At 40.2% G+C, this 20,905-nt stretch overlaps 1 protein-coding gene across 1 annotated transcript in view; it reads right to left on the minus strand.

The window, feature by feature from the left end:
• NSMAF (neutral sphingomyelinase activation associated factor) overlaps window positions 1-3,903 on the minus strand; it is a 42,731-nt gene extending 38,828 nt beyond the window's left edge. The window contains exon 1 of the mRNA XM_075728225.1: window positions 3,833-3,903. Coding sequence (XP_075584340.1) covers window positions 3,833-3,885 — 53 coding nt within the window. The 5' untranslated portion in view covers window positions 3,886-3,903. The remainder of the gene's footprint in view (window positions 1-3,832) is intronic.
• Between the last annotated feature and the right edge of the window lie 17,002 nt (window positions 3,904-20,905).

Consider the following 20,905-nt stretch of genomic DNA (forward strand, 5'->3'; position numbering starts at 1 on the left):
GAATGAGTCAAGAACACACCCAAAATGCATAGGAAAACTAGGTATGACACTAAGTAGCAGGACAACACTTGCAAAACTTCACCTCATATGATGTCATCCCCTATATACAAGGTTTGGGAACCCAAATGGCACCCAAACATTGCTAGCATTGTTCAGAGTACACAAGAAAGAAGCAAATCACGCTTTATGAACTACAGCCTGGGGTTTAATAAGTCCTGCCCAACAGCTATAAAATATCCCCCACATAGAGAGCGTGTTGCATCAGGCTTAGTCTACTTGAGAATTTTACTGTTAATTTGCTTGATATGCATGTCCCTCTATACTTCAGTTTGAAAAGATCTCATCTGAGATCCAACAACACAGGGCGGGGGGGACACAAAACAAAAAACCCAAACCCACGATTTATTTTATACACCAATGTCACCTACCAACTGAAGCACTGGACTTGTTCAAATTGGACACAGGAATGAACGTACAGGGACCAGTGTCTTGGCAAAATCCTGTTTATACCACCTGGAGAAGGTACCCCATTGATCCTGCTTTAAATTCTTAATCTGTGATTTATTTCTTACCATTTCCATCACTTCATCAGAAAAGCACATACTGGAAGTCTACTTGGACACAAGGGTTTCAAGTGACTGATCCAACACACCTTGCACAATCACTTGACCCAACACTGGAAGTACAATCCTGATAATGGAAGGACATTTCCAGGGATGAAAAAGCAGCCCACAGCTGTGCAAAACCAATTCCAAGAATTAAACCTCCTAACGAGAGCAAAGTATCTGTAGGCCAGCTGTAAGACTCATTTGCTGATGTTTGAACAAAAGCCTTCATTATGTACATTTTGTCCCAAGAGAGTAAGGTAAGGCTACAGATTAAAAAAAAAAAAAAAATACCCCAAACCCCAAGCAACTGTCATGCAAAAAAGCCATTCGGAGGACCTACGTGCTGCCAAGTAGGTTGCTTCGTGTGAGTGATGCTCCCAGCAGAAGAGATGAACCCCTCGAACAGGAGGCTGAGCAGCGTGCAAGACAAACCAGCAGAACTGGTTAAAGCTCATTATGAAGAGCCTCTGCATCAAGCATTAGACTTGGCCATCTTTGGGCACGTGGCCAACAGAACCAAGAACTCAATTTGTAAAGAAAGCAACAACCTGAGCCAAATACCACCCCATTTAATTTGAAGCTTTGCTACTAAAATTGTTTGTAAAAAAGGATCCCTACTCATGAATGCGGAATATTTTAAAGATTAAATTACATAAGCATGCACACAACACTAATTAAAAAGGGACATAATAACTCATCTTTCTTTACTCTGAACACCTGGGCAAAGTGAAAATAGATGTCTACCAATGCAGATGAATTTGAAGGGAAAATTCCTGCCAAAATTAACCCTGCTCAGTAGGGACATGGATGTGTTTAATCACATGTAAAGTAAAACCTGTTGCTTGTTCTCAGTGTGTGCACACAGGAAATTTCAGTATTTGCTTGTTTTCTTCTAGAAAACTGCATACAGCCAGAAAAGTATGTTTATGTAACCAGACATTAAAGCAGTCCAACTAATTAGGTAAAAGGAAATAATTTTTTTCACTTAAAACTGATCTTATCTTCCTTCCCCCCAAAGCAACTGCATAAGAAGATTAACTTTTTACCTCCTAAGTTTCACAGTACTCTTAAATGTAAGCTATGAAAGTTCTGGTTTTGTAGAAAGCAATGTACAAATAACAACAAAAAAAACCCCAAACAAACAAAAAAACCAAACCACATAGGAAACACAATTTCCACCAAGTTTCAGAGAATCCTAGTTATCTCACTGGGAAATATCTACACCAAGATTATGTAAATCAAGAGAAGCTTTGAAGCAGGAGTTGGTGTCTGTGTAACAATTACCCAGCAAGAAGGCAAAAAGAAAAGCTCTCAGGGGCTATCCCTCAATTAAGTGATATAAAGAGGTTTGTTTTGGTTTTGTTTTTTTTTTTTTTGTACTGTTTTAAGGCAGGACTATAATAAGGAAAACAGGAGACAGAATTTGATATTTCAGAGCCCAAACTCTTTTAAATCATTGAAATGTTTTTAAGACTTCCTTATTTAGAAAAGCACAGGAAGAGAGGGAGGGGAAAAGACCTGACATAGGGAACAAAATATATACAAATTTACTTTTATTTTACACAAATATCAATTGTTAGGCAAGGGGAAGAAACAGAGAAATGCAGTTGCAGATATTCAGATAGGAAAGGCTACCAGCGCAAATGAGAACAAGACTCATCTTTCATGAAGTGCTCAAATTGCAAACTCAAATAATAAGATCCTAAAATGCTTCCAAATATGAGCAAAGAAAAATATTTTTCATTAGAGACTTTCAATAACTGCAGATCAGGACTGCTGGCAGTCATTGATATGTTGGGTTTGTTTTCAGGGCTTTTTAGAAGAGATTTAGATCCCACTTGGGTTCTTTGGACCAAGTCTGATGAGGTTTGGCCTGTTTCTCAGCTTCTCAAAAAAAAAGGAGACTATTTACAATAAATCCTTAACAGAGCTAATATAGTCATTCTTCTAACTTCTATACTTAAGATGTTTTACTTCAAAATTAAAAATCCTTCTCTTTTCCTTCTACACAGGAAGCTCATCCATTCTCCCTGCAGCCCCTCATACATCACTGAAACCACAGCAACCCCCAAAAGCAGTACGGAAGAGATACCCAAAAAGTGATCCAGAATATGTCTGTACTTCGAAAACACTTGAAAAGTTGCAGTAGCTTCACGGGCTGAATAGCTATGAATCAGAATTTACATGGACAAAGTGAGCCGAGCTCTTTGTCATGCGGTTTTCTCACCAACAATAAACCGTGCTGTGTGGCGGCATCAGGCGCATCAGGAATTTGCACAGGGCTTGCACGGGACCAGTCTGCTGCCCGGCCCCTGGGCCTGCTGGCTCTCCGGTTCCTGCAGCAGGAGGCAACTGGGGAGTCCTGCTCCCCCAAAGAAGACACCTGTGTCCCTCCACAGCACCACCAGCCTTGTTGACCTATCGCTCTCACCTTACAGAGATTTCCTATGTGGCAATATTAAGATTGCGAAGGGGTTTGAAACGTTGTCACAAGTCAGATGCAGAGAAGCAGGACACTAGCTAAAAATAAGGGAGTAAATACAGGATATACTCAAGCAGGTGTGATAAGCCTTTCTTGTACGTTCGGTTAGCCACAGGAACACAAAATAGAGACTACAGTCAGAAAGCAGGAACGGGGTAATTAAATTTAACACTTTAAAGAGCAGTCACAGAGTCTGTAATTTAAGGGCTGCCAATACGCTGATTATAATGTTCAGGAAAAAAAACAATAAACTCCATCTATGGCGATGCAGAGCTGTAACTCCGTGCCACTAACACAACTGAGAACAAACAAATACATAAAAATCTACAGACGCTATTTTCATGCAGTTTAGGCAAGGCGAGCTGCATTCATATTTTCCCCGGTCCGCTCTACAGCCTTTTCAGCCTTAATTCTCGGGAACATTAGCCATCTGATTAAAATAGTAACAACACCGAGGGCGAAGCCCAGCACACCAGCCGCCCTCTGAAGCCGGCGCCTCGCCGGGCCCTCCGCCTCCCCGCCCCGGGGGGCCCCGCCGCCCCCGCCCCGGCGGAGGGGCAGAGCGGGGAGGAGCGGGGGGCGTCGGCCGGGGCACCGGGGCCGCGGGCCCCTTTCGCCGGCCAGGGAGCGGGCGAGGCCGGCGCTGCGCCGCGGCCGGCGCCCCCAGCCTCCGCCCCTGCCCCTGCCGCGGGGGCCGAGGCCGAATGGGGGTGGCCGGGGCCGGCGGGGCAGGGCCGCTCACCTCTCCTTGGAGTACAGCTCCCGCTCCAGCCGCCGCTTGCGGATGAAAGCCATGGAGCCGCCCGGCCTAGGTGCCGGTGCCGGTGCCGGTGCCGCCGCCGCCGCCACAGCAGGCCAGGCCAGGCCAGGCCGCGCCGCGCCTCAGGGAGGCGGGGAGAGCGGGCCGGGCCGGGCCGCGGCCGCAGGCAGGCGGTGTAGCGGGCCCGGCCGCGGGCGCCCGCCCCGTTTATACCACCGGAGAGGCGGGGGAAGGTGGCACAAGCAGCCGGGGAGGGAAGCCTGTGGGCACCGAAGGCCCTGCGCCCTCGCCCGGGCTGCGGCGTCTCTGTGGCCCTTTCAGAGCCTCCGGGGCGAGGGGGCCTGGGCTGGGCAGGGGCCGCCGGGCTGCCCCAGGGGGGTCCCGGGGGGGGCCCTCAGCACGGGAACGCAGCCGCCCACCCGCACCCCTCCCTCCATCCCTTTCCGTAAAGCTGCTGCCGTTTTATTTTTGTTGCTGCTGGCACGGAAGTGCCACCCGTGTCCGCGGCTCAGGGCAGCGGGGGCTGGGTGCGGAAAGGGGGGCCCGAGGGCGGCGGGAGGCCTAGTGCCTAGGCCGAAAATCGTCGTCGTGTGCGCACGCCTTAAAACATAGCGAAAGAGTTTATTTACTTGCATTTAAATAAAAATTGTAAATACAATGCCATGGCAGTGAGATTCCTTCTGCCTTACTGTGTGTGACAGATGCTGCCGGGGCAGGAGGTGAAGTTCTGCCAGGTGTCCAAAACCTAAAAAAACCTCTGTGGAAGGGGGAGGTAAGTAAAATCCCTTAGTTCGTGTAAAACACTTTAGCTCATGTAACTGCCATTGTAGCTGAACAATTTATAATGTGTTTACTGACATGATCTCTTGTGAGGTAGAGAAATACTGCTATTTGCATTTTTATAAGTAAAAAAAATTGATTCACAGAGGGGGTGCAATTTTTCACATAGGAATAAAAAGAATTACAGGCTTGTAGGCCTCAAGAGAGTGTCTAATCTAATCTCTGCACAGAGGCTAAATCAGGTATATGTTGATCAGTGTTACTCAAACATTTTCAATTTGTAGACCCATAAACGTGAATATGAGATGTGTTATATATACAGAGAAGAGGTTTGCTTTTGCAAATTGTCTTTCAGGGACCTTTTGGGAGTAGTTCACAGAATTTAAGGAGGCAACAGATCACAGTTTGAAAACCAGTGATAACATCTGCAAGAACTATTTGTCTATTTGTTAAAGCACCTATTTGAAGGAAATCTGCAATGTATTTGAATTTGTATGTAGCTTGTACAAATGTCTAACAGCATTTATGAATATGTGTTTGTCCAATATCCAACCTGAATTTTCTTTGCTGCATTCCTTCTTGTCATACTCCCAGTGGAAATGGACAATTATCCGTTATGTTGTTCCCATAAGTTTTAATAAATATGTGTTTAAATATATTTATTTATACAATTGTTTATATGTGCAGATATGTATATCATGTTCTCATAGGCTAAACAGTTGTGTTCACTTTCCTCATAGACTGGACTCATAAATGATTTATTCTTACACCTTTACTCTGGCTCCTTTCCAGTAGGACTTTTGTCTTTATCTTAAGGTATAAGGCCCCTTATAGCAGTCCCGTTGAGGCATCAACACTAACTAGAGTGCAGTAATTAAGTCCCATGTATTACACGAGAGGAATGTCTATAAATACATCCCAGAAATAATTTGCTTTCTTGTGACAGAAACTTGCTTCTGCCTAAAACCTTTTCTAACATATTGCCACCTAGTTCTCCCCATTTTATTTTGTATGTTTGAGTTCTTCTCGGGTGTAGTATTTTGCCTTAGCCTTGATGACTTCAGCTTGCTAACTTTAGACATTTATCCAAGTTTCGAAACTAGTTTTGAAATCTGATTCTGTCTTCTAGCTCCCAAGTTGGTGAAACCCAAGATTTTTAAAATATGTCTATATTCTGTTGCATCTTGCTGATCACTAATGGCAATACTGAATAGAACTTAAATGAAAAGAGATCCTTAAGGGATCTCACTGCAAATGGTCTCCAAGTTTGATTTTTGCAAGCAGCATGCCATTTGGTTGGTGGTTTCATGAAAACTATGTTTCCTTTGCTTTTTGTTTTAAGAAAACTGTCATGGAACAGTGTCTAAATTACACTAAACTCAAGATCTGTGGTACTTACTGTTTCTCTTTTTCTACTGAATCAGTGAAATTGACTGTAAAAAGGGCATTAGATTCGTGTGAGAGCATCTGTTCCTGACAAACTTATGTTAACCTCTTCATCATGGAATGTCTTCTAGAATATCCCCCAGGGTTCAGAATTACTCTGGATAGCTTTGGACCTGCTTTCCTTAGGTAGACACATTTTATGCTTTTCTAGTTGCCTTGGACTGAAATAGTCTTTCAGCAATTCAGAGATTATTTTTGCTATATTATTAAGCAAAATTCTTCAGGCCCTATTAACTTAAATGCATATGATCTAAATAGTTTTTAACCCATTCCTTCTCTAAATTCTATAGTAGGATAAATTTAACTAAGTATCTGGGCATTTCTAATATATTTCCAGAACATTTTCTTGTTGCCTTTTATACCCCTTTTCACCTGCCACTCATTTTGTACTGTAGACTTTGTGATTTTATTCTTTTATTCATATTCTTTTATGTTACTCTTCAGTTACATCCCCTTATTGTGACTTTTTTTTTCAAATCCTTGAAGAGCTCTTAATGTGATGTTAACAGTCTACTTACGCTTCCCCTGCTTCCTTTTATTCACATCAAGATAGCTTGCTATTGTATGTTTAATTAAAAATGAGTCTATTGTTCTCTAGAAAATCTAGGTTAGCTTTAAATGACTGAGCTCAGGCCTAGACCATACAGAAAGGGGGTTAATTAACTCATATAGAATGGCATGCTGTTATGATGAGACTGCTTTTAGTACCCAGACTAGCTTGATTAAAGCTAGCTTAACTATTTCTACATAACAATGCAATCCACAGTTGGCAGTGCAGGCGTGCTTTTTCTTCCTCTTTTTCTTGGAGTAGGGAAGCCTATTTTGGTAAAATGTGTCATCATCACTTTCACCCAGTTTACCTTCTGCCTTTAAAATGAGAATGAGCTCCTCCCTACTTGTCATGTGATTTGAGTTGGTAATGCCTTTTATAACTTCCTCTGTCCTGTGAAGCAAAAGATCAGCCCTAAAATATTACAAGAACTTGATGGACCTCTTCTGTCCTGCCATATTGTTTTTCTAACTGGTATTAAAGTAATTGAAATCCACTGTTATCTCATGGGCAAGCTTTTTGAATACCTTTATTAGTTGCTCAGAATAAGTCAGAAAAAACACCACAACTTCCTCCTTTTGAATACAGCTATAATCTATTATGAAAAAATAGACCCCAATCATGACATACTTTTACTTCCTCCTTTTCATTTTCACCAAGAGCAGCATCTTTTGTGTTTTCCTGGATTTGATACAAAATGAATCATCTTCTCCTGATTTCCTGTGGCATTTTCCTTAGCATTCTTATATATAACTGTCACTGAAGTGTGCCACCATATCTCTGGGATGCTACTAAAACCGTATTTTTTCCATAGGTTCACTAGATCCCTGGCAGGTTGTAGTGAGGTGGGTGTTGGTCTCTTCTCCCAAGTAGTTAGCGATAGGACGAGGGGAAATGGGCTCAAGCTGCGCCAGGGCAGGTTTAGGTTGGATACTAGGAAAAATTTCTTCACGGAAAGGGTAGTCAAGCATTGGAAGAGGCTGCCCAGGGAGGTGGTAGAGTCACCATCCCTGGAAGCGTTCAAAAAATGGATAGACGTAGCACTTCGGGACATGGTTTAGTCTAGTCTACCCTTAACTGGTTTAGTGTGGACTTGGTAATGTTAGGTTAATGGTTGGACTGGATGATCATAAAGGTCTTTTCCAACCTAAACGATTCTATGATTCTATGTATCCCAAGATGTTTTTCATTACTTTCTTTTCTCTCTTAATGCCCACTTCTTTGTTCTCTCTTCCTCTCTAAGATTCCTCATTTTTAGCTCTTTATAACTGGCCTCTTTCAAAGTCCCTTTCTGATGTTAAAAGGGCACCTCCCCATGTCTGTGGGTCACCTTCCTCAATTGCTCTTTCCTGTCCTTGTTGAATGGACATAATTTCTTCCCCATAATACTTACGGAACAATACCCCATGGTCAAGTAGTTCAGACCCTCTGCCAAACCATCCACAAAGCTGTGTCGTTAACCCCAGTACTTGTGGCCAAAACTCAGTCCTCCCCATATAGGTATTAGTCTTTCTTCTGTCAAAGTGCTGTTATAATCACGTTGATCTGGCTAGTTTCCTCCATTCTAGATTTGTGCCAGCATCTTGCTAGTGATGTCCTTGTCTTTGTTTGTATTTTCCAGATAAGCACCCCTGCTCTTTTCATTTTCCTGAAGAAACTGGTGGAGAGCAAATAATGGAAAAAATCAGAATATCAAGTCCTAGAACCATCGATTAGCAGTTGGACTCAATGATCTTAAAGTTCTTTTCCAACCTAAGAGATTCTATGAGTCCATTATATTTTCATATTGGTAGTGCCACCTTAAATAAACAAGTGTTCAATTCAGGCAATGACCACATATCAGCACAAGCTTAAAGATGTACATACATTTTTCTTTCAGGAATGAGGGGTTACATATGAATGTACATCACCCAATATATATGTTAATGTCATTGTGAATACAGGATTCATGTCCCAGGAGTAGTGCTATACTTACAGTGCCAACAGTTTTATTAGGGAAGCTTTTTACACCGGTGGGTTTCTGGCAGATATTCTTCAGGGTATTTATCCAGTAAAGCTTTGTCTTTCAGGTGCCTAAAAAGCTTCACAAGATACAAAGCTCAAGTGTTCCATGTCAATCCATTCTATTATATTGAGAGTTTTTAGACATGTTCAGAATAGGCTTAACCTCAACTGTTGAAGTCAGTGGTGAAGTTCCCACTGAATTGTTGGGAGCATAAAAGACTCCTGAGTGTATTTCAAGGATTCATCCAATAATATATTTATTCTGCCAGGTATGTCAATGGCCAACCCATGACACATTAACCAAAAGCAAAGCTAGTAAATAATACTTTAGCTTATTGTTATTAGAGCTAGTCAGAAAACAGAGACACATTTTTTTCATGGAAAATAACATAGTCACCTCTCACTGTTTTTCAATGACATTTAATCTATTTAAGTTTGCAATTTTGTAAAGTTAGCATTTTTGTAAGATACAGATGAACAGTTTTGCTTTCGGCAAAAGATTAGGGCAGGCTAATTCTGCAAAGCAGATGCTAGCTCTAAGTTCTTTGTGCCATACACTATTTTTTCATTGTACGTGTACTCACAGCCTCGAATAATAGATCCTTAGCTGGTACATCTTGCTTCTACCACAGTAACAATAATAGAATCAACAACATCAGCAACAAGAGTAATTAGATGTGCCATGGCTTACCTATTGCCCTGATCTGCTTGATGACTTGGAGATAGATGCAGAAATTCCACTAATTTAAAAATAATCATATAAAGTTTACCTTGATCATACCATTGCAAGCTGTGGTGTGAACGCATTTAAACTACTTTGTAATCAGCTTTTTCATACTAAATTCTGCTAAGTTTTTTTGAGCTAGTTGCAAATCAATGTATGCGTGTACACAAAGAAGCTTGTAAGTGTTTAACTGATTTAGAATCAATTTTAATTAAACCAATTTTTGTCAATAAACAAATACATAATTTACCATTTTACCTGGAGCAGAACAATCCTATAGGCAGATTTGCAGTGTCAGCATTCAAAGCTGTTCTGTAAGTAAAACCGTGAAGGCAATGAAGAGAGAATTTTGTACACGTATTTACTCAGCAATTTAAATTGATGATTTTATGTGAGCAATGTTTCTAGTGAAATCCCTCTGAATTATACCCATGATTAAATGGAGTACTTGGCTACAAATTGGTTTGATTTTAGTACTCATTGAAGGATTAGGTAGTTAATACATCTGCTTTAGGTCTCTATATTCCTTCGCTAACATTACTAATAGCTCTTTTTCATAGGTTAAGCCATGTAGAATTTGAGGGCTGGATTCTCAGCCTCTGGTTTGGTATGCACTGCTCAAACAGATCCCTGCACTTCATTATGGAAGTGTCCTGAGGAGGACTCATAAAATAGTGCAATGTGTATGGTAATCCAGAAATAATCCCATACACTTTTATATATCCGCACTGCTGAGGAATACTAACTTGTCTCTTTAAAGGTATGTAAGATTTTAACAGAAAAGAAAATTTTAACAGAAAAGAGTATATTTACCTTACTAAGACAGGTTTAGAACTCATGCTAACTATACCAGAAAAAAAGGCTGCGTATGTTCATTGAGTAAGATCCCTCCTGACACCTTCAGTGTCCCAGCTACTTTATGAAGCTGATGACTTGGCTCCCGTCCAACGCCCATACATACTTCATATCATTAGATGCATAAGCACTCTGCTCTGCCGTATAGCTACTAAATGTGGTACCACAAATGTTAATCTGAAAAGTGGATGAGCGGCTGAATCATTTCTTTATATAGCCAGTGTTTTAAGGAAAGGCCTTTTAGTAAACTTACTACTTATAGTCCACAGGGCAGTGGAGCTGTATTTCATGTAATAGTAATGAAAATAAATACAGTTATCGATGGTGAGAGAAACCCCAAAATGTCTTGGGGAGGGAGGGTGCATCTGTTGAGGACAGATACATTATGCAAAAGTAGTATACAATTACAGCCTTATGGATTAAACTCTGATTCCCATTTTATCCATAACCATAATATATTACTTAAATGGAAATTCAAAAAGTAACTTGTAATGTTGGTGTTTTTTCCCTGTTTTTGTATGGGCAAAGTTGATATGTTGGCAGAACATTAGTTTGCAGATTCATACATTGTTTTATTTCTTTCCTTGTGAGCAAGTGCATGTGACTATATGTTTAAGAATATATATGTATAAAACTCTGTGGCAAAGGGAAGTTTAAATCCCACTCTGTAAATGCTAGAATCACAGGTCTTCCTTTTTTGGTCAACAGGTTCAGTGTTCTGCTAGGAAGTACCTTCCCTGGCAGGGGGTGGTTTGCTTAGATGTTGGGGAGGGAAAAGAAAGCAAAAGAAGAACTGAGATGTGGGACTAAACTGTTTAATTTGCTTAGGTAGGTTGTCTTTAAACCTTTTACAAAGTTTCAGCTAAGAATATTTTAAATATTTTTTTTTCCATAGGTAATTTTTTCCATAGGTAATAGTTCAGGTATGTTAGGCCATTTATTTACTAACTACTTCTACTCTGTATCCAACAGCATTCTTGCTGCAAAGAAGAGCTGTGATAAAATAATATTCACACTTCCATTTTAGTTCAGTAAAACAAATACATAATTTAGATTAATTTTCAGGCATACATGCCAGCATGTAATATTTCTTTGATATATGTACTTAATTATTGGTTGACTGTATCCTGCTTCCCATAAATCAGAACCCAATTCAGCAAAGATAAAAGAGCAAACCTATGATAACCTAAGTTCTGTATAAAAGTTAATACTGTGTGATGAACTGGGAAGATCAGTTCAGCCAAAGCCTGACTAAACAAATTAGACTGCTTACGCTATATTGAAGAACACACAACAAATGTATAAAGGCTCTTCCTTCTTCATTCCCATCTACAAAACTTGACACATTTTGTATAATGTGTAATATGGATGTCCTATGAATATATTTCTGAATGCAAGACCAGATTTTTTCTTAACTGGAAAATGCTGTCTCCTCTGTTACCAGTCAATAGAGCTATATTTTATTTCAGAGCAGCTGGAGAAGTGACAATTCAACACAATTCTTCTATTCAGAGCGATTCTTTAGAACACAGTTTCTTCAGGAAATAATTGTCCTCGAGGCACGAAGGATAGATTCTTCTCACCTAAATTTAGTGAAATATGTAAGTTAAGCCTCTAGTCTGAGGTAGTCTTCTATGTTGCTACTGTACGTCATGGAGAAAGGTAGGTGATTCACCATTCTTATCACAGACATCACACCTAAGGAGAATGAATTGCCTCCTGTAGGATCTCCGTTCACTAGGAAGAGAGTCCAGATAACTGTCTTAAATTAGACATTCAATTTTAAGGTAACTACAACTGGATAAAATGAGCCATGTGCCAGGAGGTGCTTTTCAAAGAAAAGTCATGGATTATGTTACATTATTTGTTAACAGCAAACCCCAAATTGCCCCAAAGATTAAACTCACCTATTGCCATATCCCACACATGCAGGAATAACTTCCAGCACACTTTAAGCATGTCAAAATCTCTGTGGCCGTGCTGATCTCATGAATTGTAATGATCAGGCATGCCTGGACAGGCTGTCCACGAGGCAGCATTGTGGAGGGAAAGTTCACTGGACATAAAGCACACTGCTCTTTAGCTGCTTTGTAAGTTGTGCTTTTAATTGTGGTGGAAACATAGCCACTATCAGCTGACTGGTTAGAAGGAGAGAGGAAAAGCAGTGTTTTGCATTTTAAGAGGACTGCTTTTAATTCAGGAGCAGAGGTGAAATTCTAGGTTCTTTTGTGCTCTGAAAAATTTCCAAAACCAAGCTAGCGCTTCTGCTCAGTACTTATAAGCATATGGTAATTTTTACAGTATCACATATAGAGTTCCCACTTGATATAATATGAAAGAGAAAAATTCAGTATTTGATATTGCTGCCTCATTATAATAGCCTGACTTCAATGGCCTTCTGTTCAAAGAATTGGAACAGAATAGGGTGTGAGAAGCTACTTAGGACTACATCACTCAGCAATATGCAGAAAATAAATTGAACAGCTCCTCATGTTGTATGCTTTCCAATATTTAAACATATTTTAAAAATTCCTAAAGGGAAAGACTATTAATGGAAGAAGCTGTTCAACTTCAAGGTACCTGGTCGCTTCTTTCAAAAGGGTATTGGAAAGATGGTTTAGACACTCAAGCAGCATTTGGCTTGTCATTCTTGGGTGGTAAAGATTAAAGAGTTCATATGCTGCAATGGGATATTTTAACTAAGAATTTTTAAAAGTCTAGAGCAAAAGGCACCTACTCTTCTTCTGAGGTTTTGAACCTGAAATCTGTTGCTTCAAAGGAGCCTGTGTGCTCAGCATCTCTAATGGTCAGGCATTAACAGATGCAGCATGTTGGATGACAACTTAAGCAATGAGCTGTGATGGTTTGGGTAGAAGGGAAGAGAAGCGAAAAAGCCAAGAGTATGGTTTATCATCACTACATGGATGGCCACATCTGTGTCCAGCAAGTGGGATGCATTTTTCTAGCCAGCTGTACCTGGGAGTTGGATGTTTTTGACTCTGGTTATTTTCCTTCTCTGACTGTAGGAATTTGTTACCTCTTTATGTAAGTAAACAGTAAATTCTTTGTGAAAGGGAGCATCTTTTGCTTGTGTTTGTATAATATGTAGCAGGATATTGTGGTCCATGACACTACATCCGTGACAATAGAGCTACATTAGTTGATGATGATGGCAACTGGGCCATAAGAAAGTCAAGGAAACCAGCAAGACCCCAAAGGTCTAAAGTAAGTTATGAGACCATAAGCAGATGCCATTAGCAAAAAGAAATGTTATGATGGACAAGGTAAAATTCTACCTGTAAACTACTGACAGCATTTGATTGACATTCAAGTTTTCCTCTGCTATGACCACTGCTTCTCAGTCAATCACTAGAGCAGTATTCAAACCCTTCCAGAATTTGAAACCTTGTAATTTAGGGGTGTTGTTTAAGTGAATTTGTCTCTTCAAAAATGTTTTTCAATTTCTGCCAGCAAATTCATATCTCTTTGTAACTGGTACAGATGTTTTTCTGGCTGATCTCTGCTGCAAGCTGTGCTCTTGTCACGGTCACATCTCCAGATATGTAACAGCTCTATTCTCCACAACCTTTTTCCAGAGACATTAAGTAACTTTATTAAGAAGTATAGTTTTTAAATTATAATTTTTTATAACTTCATAGGAAAGTGAGAAACAAAGCAGGAGGAAGTGTAATTAAAGGACAGGAAGTACATTTAAATATGCATTTAAAATGTCGATAGTGTCTAAATATATGAATAATGATTACACAGCTCCCAGTGCACTTAGGACACTCCCAGCCAACACATGAAACCACTTTAAAAGCTAAGGGGTATGTGCAGAGCTTTCAATTCTTGCAAGCTTTTCACAAAATAGATCAAACTGTAAACTACAGGCTCTTGTGAAATAGCAACACCACAAAGGTTTGTTCTTCCTTACATTTCATCAGAAGTTACAACCACAAGTGCTAACTGTCTACACATGATATAGGAATTAATTTGTAAAGAGGGAGATGTGGTGAACTATCAAGAAAAGACTTTTACAGAATCACCTATGGTATTATTTCTGCTTTTGGGACTACGAGGTAACAAGCATGATTTATAGTGATACTCCACTCTGCTCTTGACCACAGCAAGCCCTGGCAGACCACTATTCTTGAAGCTTGGTTATTACTCACCAAGGTATGACCTGGAATTTTTAAAATGCTTGTATTTAGTGTCCTGTCCACGTATGCTCAGCATTGCCAACTTCTCCCTTCACTCTCAAGTGTGTTTTATAAAGCGTTTGCGTTACCTTTCTCCCAGTCCGTAGGGCTTATATTTACGTGGCGGATGATGCACAGCTCCGTCCACTGGTGGAAAATCAGTACGACAGACTCAGGAGAAAACGTGCTCGCTTCACCTCAGAGAATGACACTTCTGAGATTGGTTCCATCCTAACAAATCAGAAACTTATTTGCATTTAGCTACTACACTAATGGGTGTTTTGAAATTAATTTACATGTATTTTAGATAGATAAAATCTGGGAAAATAATTTGTAGAAATGTTTTCTTGGAAGTTTACATTACTTATGTTTGTTTATCCGATGTTCAATTATATAATAAGTGGACATGCTAAAACCTAAACATTTTCCTTGATGTATCCATTTCAACCCATGTAGGATGCTTGTTTCTGACAGAAAATGCTAGCTTCTGCACTTCAGAAAATGAAATAAGTTTTTATGCACACAGTTTATGATGTCCTTCATTAAAAAAATCTCTATCAGAGCCTTAGGATACCACCACATGATAAAAATTGTTATGAGTTTTCACCTGGGTGAGACTTCCTATTGAATTCTTCACAGCAAAGATTTCAGTCAGAGAGGTGAGTGAAGTTCTTCAAACCTTATAAACTGAGAAAACAGAGGCAGCGTTGATTTATCAATGTATGCAAGAAATTTTGAAGCTAACTTTGGGTTTCTTATTAGAAATGCCCTAGAAGTAGATAATCAAAAGTCTGTGAAGCTCTTTTCCTGTGCTTATATCAAAAGGATAACAGGTCAGCTTTCCTTAGATTAAAAAAAAATCTGAAAAAAAGTGCTGTTTCACATTTTTGGTCACTTGATGGCACTAAACTAACACTGTATACATATTAATCACCAATAGCTTAAGAATATTTCTGTGCCAGTGTTTGGGGTTTTTTTGAAGGCTTGGCCTGATGAAAGTGCTTTGTTTTGTTGAGGGCAGATTTCAGACATAAAAGATTTATTAAAAAATAAACAAACATAAACCCAAGAAACAGTTGTGAAATCTGGCTGACTGTGTTCCGTCTGTCTTGTTAAAGTTCACGACATACTACAAATACCACAACATAATGGAATACATAGCATTTCTGAGCAAAACAAAAGTCAGTTTTCCAATGTAAGGTGCCAAAGACTGAACCAAGCCTCCCCACGTAAAATATGAGAGAAATATCTGCAAACTGTGGACAGTGGTGTTTCCACCAAAATGTGTGGCCATCAGGTGGCCACCTACATGAGGCAGAGCACGTGGACACCCTGGCCTCTTAGATGTGTCAGTATCTACAGGGAAGCTGCCAATATTTCAGGGCTAAAAGTTGGGTTCATTGTGTGAACGCAGAGGTGAAGCAAGGGAGAGGTTTGCTTGGATTGTCTCAGTCATGTAATAGGAAGCTCCTGGTGTGATAGATGGATAAAGAAGGTATTGCAGCCCACCATGTCTCCCAGTAAAGGCATCTCCTCCCTGTCTGTCCAGCAGAATGTCTGTGTTATCTTTATTTGTACTTAGAAATCTGACAACTGAGAAATCTTCAGCTAAATGGAGCCTTTTTGGGACTTTTCAGGATGTGATTAGAGTAGTAAGGGAACATTTTTATTTGATTGTCAGAAGTTTTGAGCTTTCAAAATATTTTCCCCTCCTACAAAGGGAGGAAAAACAAAATTTTTGAAAACTTTCACGGATGAGCAATCAAAAATGCTTTTGCTGGATCAAGGAACATATTTTTTCCAATAATGCCTTTTCTCTGGATGTTTTCAAGTTCTTTTTCAACAAGAAGCTACTTAGATTTCAGAACCTCCAAAAGTTTTGAAAGATTTTTTTACAACCTCCAAAGGCAACATCTTATTTTGGATGAAGCAAGTTGAAAAGACAGGGAGGGGATTTTTTTTTTCTTTTTCAAATGGGGATTACATTCAATTCTTTCCCATAAACAGGTTTTAATGAATCAGTAAACACAACAATTTGTGGCACAAAATTCCCAGGCAGCTCTTGAAATGATGCTGCAGATTGCAGCCACCCTCCCCCTTTCTCGCAGCGCTCCTGAAAGAGCAGTTGTGACCGACGGAGCAGCGCTTGCACAGAGGGACTTTCATAGAGCCGCGTATGGGAAATCCCATGATGTCACACGCGCCTGTCCTAGCTTAAGGGGAAGGAAATGTGGTCATTATATCTTAAGGCAATGTTTCTTCTTTTGTTAATTTTTACAGTTAGAGCCCTTTTTTAAAATGTTTTCATTCTTCTTTTATTACCTATTACATTTTAATCTAGTTGCAGTGCAGGAGACTTAGCTGGTATTCATCCTGAGGGGAAAAAACCTCCATGACCTCACTACTTCTGGAGTACTGGAGCATTTATCTGCAGGTTTTTTTCATGTTATTGTCTAACTGTTGCAGAGAGAGGGTCATGATGGACTTAACTTTCTCATATCCTCATACTTTCCTATCTTCAATGGTTATACAGCTATCGAGAAGTGCGGTGCTTTCTGGAAGTTTTGTGGACTTTACAATGGATTTGGTTAAGTGGAAGATTTGCAATGTGCCAGCCAGTGAATCTATTGTCAAAATTTTGGTTGGATTTGTCATCTCGTGTGTCCTTAACCATGTTAAGCTTGAGGAAGGGGGTTGGCCAAAGCATTGCAGTGATTTCCACAGTATGCAAAGCCAATTTCTGCCCTGCCTTCTACTCATGAAAGTTAATGGCTTTCCACAGGAGGTAAATGAGGACAAATTTGGCTTTCTTGGCTTAAAAATACCTTGTTTTCATGGCTATCTGATTATGTACTCACTAAATTTAATCCAACTACAACAAACTGAATCTGTTCATGAAGTTGGATAAATGTGAGCTAAGCTAATATAAACCATGTGAAAAATCACACTGTTCTATGCAGTACCAGTCAAATGATATTTGAAAAATATATGGAAATATAAAATATGTATGAAAATCTTCTCAAATATAATAGATGCAGGTCTAGTTTTTAGATGCAGATCTAGTTTTTACATGATAAATAAAGGCATAGGATCTCAAGCGTAAATTCAAACTCACAAACTCACTGCAAGAGAAATAAAGAAGAGAAATGAGGAAAAGCTCCAGAAATCCTCCTTTCAATATCATACGTTGTGATATGTTTTCTACTATTACATGTCTTACTCTTTTATGCTTCCCATACATGTGCTGGAATCACATAACACAAAGCCCAGGTTTTTTTTAGGTCTCCTGGTAAAAAATGACCGTCATTTTAATTACATGTGAAGGTTTGATTATGGTTGTATGTATGTAGCTCAGAAACAACCCTCACCTTATATTGCTGAACTGTGATCATTTTCCAAATTTCTTTTTTGTCGTACAGCATAAATGGAGTTATTTCTTCTTTTATAGATTTCTAAAGGGTTTTAAAAACTTTGCAAAAGTAATCAGTCTACAAAGATTTGAATGAAAAATCTAGCATTCATTGAAAGGGCTGTTAGATGGACTTTCAGGAAGACGGACACAGGGAGACTCAGTGGGTTTGCCTGGATGAGGGGTGAGTTTGCTCACCCATTTGGCCGAATGGCATGGGCACTGCTGCCTTGCCCTTCTGTGTGTTCATGGAACCTCATGATCCTTATTCAAATAGCTTTGCATTACATTTCTACCTGAATAAAATGGGATAAATTGAAGAGATGACTGTAACTCAACCAGAAGCTCTCCCATAGACTCCTAGGGAGACCTCTCATGTCCACTCACTCCACTACTTACGCCTTTTAGCCCTGATCAGCCATTAGCTGCCTAACTGGGCGGATTCACAGCTCTGCTATATTCTGTTCTATCTTCTCTCTTATCATAGAATCATAGAATCGTTTAGGTTGGAAAAAACCTTTAAGATCATCCAGTCCAACCATTAACCTACACTACCAAGTCCATTCTAAACCAGTCAAGGGTAGACTAGACTAAACCATGTCCCGAAGTTCCACATCTACCCATTTTTTGAACACTTCCAGGGATGGTGACTCCACCACCTCTCTGGGCAGCCTCTTCCAATGCTTGACTCTCCTCTCCATGAAGAAATTTCTCCTAATTTCCAGCCTAAACCTCCCTTGGTGCAGATTGAGGCCATTTCCTCTTGTCCTATCGCTAACTACTTGGAGAAGAGACCAACACCCACCTCACTACAACCTCCTTTCAGGTAGTTGTAGAGAGCGAGAAGGTCTCCCTTCAGCCTCCTCTTCTCTAGGCTAAGCAACCCCAGTTCCCTCAGCTGCTCCTCATAAGGCCTGTGCTCCAGACCCTTCACCAGCTTTGTTGCCCTTCTCTGAACACGCTCCAGCACCTCAATGTCTTTCTTGTATTGATGTACACCCAGATATGCCAAAATTTATGCATCTGACATGTTTAGCCTAACTAACTCTTCATTGCAAACAATTTTAGTTATAGGCCTTCCTAGTTGGAGAATGTGCTTGTCAGAGCTTTATAATAAAGCTAAAGATAAAATCTTGGTCTCAGTGGATAGGTTCATATTGAATCTTGAGGGACAGCCCTAGCAAAGCTCAAGTTTGCAGCTCATGCATCCAGCAAACCTGGCCTCAGCAGTGGCTCCCCCAGAATACACAGGAGCCTGCATAATACTTGGTTGTTAGATGCAAACATTAAATACAATTAAATACAAGGATTTAATTAATCATTAAATTCAAGGAAGTGGATGGCAAAAGGATCAGCAGGGAAAGCAATCCATGGGCTTCAACAGTTAGGGAGTGGGCAGATCTGGGAGTTCAGTGTGGCGTCCGGCTGCTCCTGAAAGATGCAGATGTTGAGATTGATGGCAAAAATCACATTGCTGTCACCTTCTAATTCTGAACATCCTTGTGTCCGAGTGTAAAAGAGGGAAGGAAATCACTGCAACCTCTTCTGCCTTGCAGAGACCAAAGAGACTCTGTCCATATGATTTTGCTCATTCTCTACTCTGTGAACATTTCCACCAACTTCAGTAGAAGTCTAAATCAGGGAAAGTCCACCTTTAGTATCTTTTTATACCCACAACGTTCCCTTCACAGAGCCTACTCATTTTCACAAATTCACAGACTATGTTTTTACTTATAATAAAAGAAAAAAACATTTAGTTACAGACTTCAAACAAAGTATTAGTGCATGAGTACTGAAGGCTGAATTCAATACAAAGAGAAAAAAAGTTGTGAAGCCAGATACGAAGCTAATGAGGCTTGGCATAATTCCCCTAACATCAGTGGAGCTCTGCTGATTTACCCAAACTGAGAATCTGGCCCATTAAAATTTAAAAATAAAGCTACAAGTACCTACAAAATTTGAACTTTGTACTTTGAAATATAAGGCAGACACTTTATCCACAGGTCTGTGCAGTCTTTGGTTAAAATCCACTGGAATTTAGACATATTATTTTTGGCCACTGGAAAGTGCTCAGATTGTTCCATGAAAGAAACAGAAACATGTTGTGAATTCAAAAGAAAAATTAATAGAAAAGTTTTAAAAAAATAATTAAAATAAAGCAAGCTATGGAGTTCACACAAAGTGCATTCCTTCATCCCAAATTAGCAGTGTGCATGAAGATCTACTCAAGAAGTCAGACTTAATTTAGCTGTCTTCCCTCAGAAATTAAGTCTGGTAACAGAGGCAGCGAAGATTTTTTACCCCTCTTTGCTAACTGTTCATTTTCCTTTTAATCTCTTCATTCTAGTCCTGAATAGTGTATGGCTTCATCTTTACCAAAGAGTTAGGTGTGTTGACTGTGCAGTACCTCGGTGATACCCATCCCCTCTGGCTTCGCAGCTCCTCTGCCTGCTGAGGGACCCCCCTCCTCTGCAGCCCCACGTACCAACTGTGTGGGACACTGTGGGGTCCTGGCAGAGACCACAGCAGCGGGCAGACAGGCACAAAGGCTCTCTAAAGAATACATCCCTGGAAATGTTATACAGGTAATATGAACTGACCTGCCAGGCCATGGATCACAGATTGGGCATAGTCTATGAGGCCATGCACAGCCCCATAACTCAGAGCTGAAAAAAGGGGTGGTTTTCCCATTATCATGGGTTAAACATGACAAAACGGGAGTTTTGACTTTTCAGTCAGCAGTGGAAATTGGGAATAATTAAAGTTAATGGTCTCAGGTGGAAAACCGAACAGAGGATATACGTACCCAGATAAACATACACGCCCGAATCCTGCACTCTTCAGCCACTGGAAGCCATGGAAGTGTTTAACACACATCTGCCTGGCTACATAACGAGAATCATGGAGGAAACTCATACTCTGGTCATCCACGCTGCTTGATTACTCAGTAGCCCGCTGGCATGATTTTGTCCTGTGCCAACTAGCATGCTTTGCCATAATGGTCAGATTCAGATTTGGGGTTTGGCGGCATTAAGGAACATTCCCAAAAGGGCAGTATGAACAAGAATGACAAGACTTGGCTCCCTCC

This window comes from Pelecanus crispus, chromosome 2 (genome assembly GCF_030463565.1).
Source record: "Pelecanus crispus isolate bPelCri1 chromosome 2, bPelCri1.pri, whole genome shotgun sequence".
Taxonomy (NCBI): domain Eukaryota; kingdom Metazoa; phylum Chordata; class Aves; order Pelecaniformes; family Pelecanidae; genus Pelecanus; species Pelecanus crispus.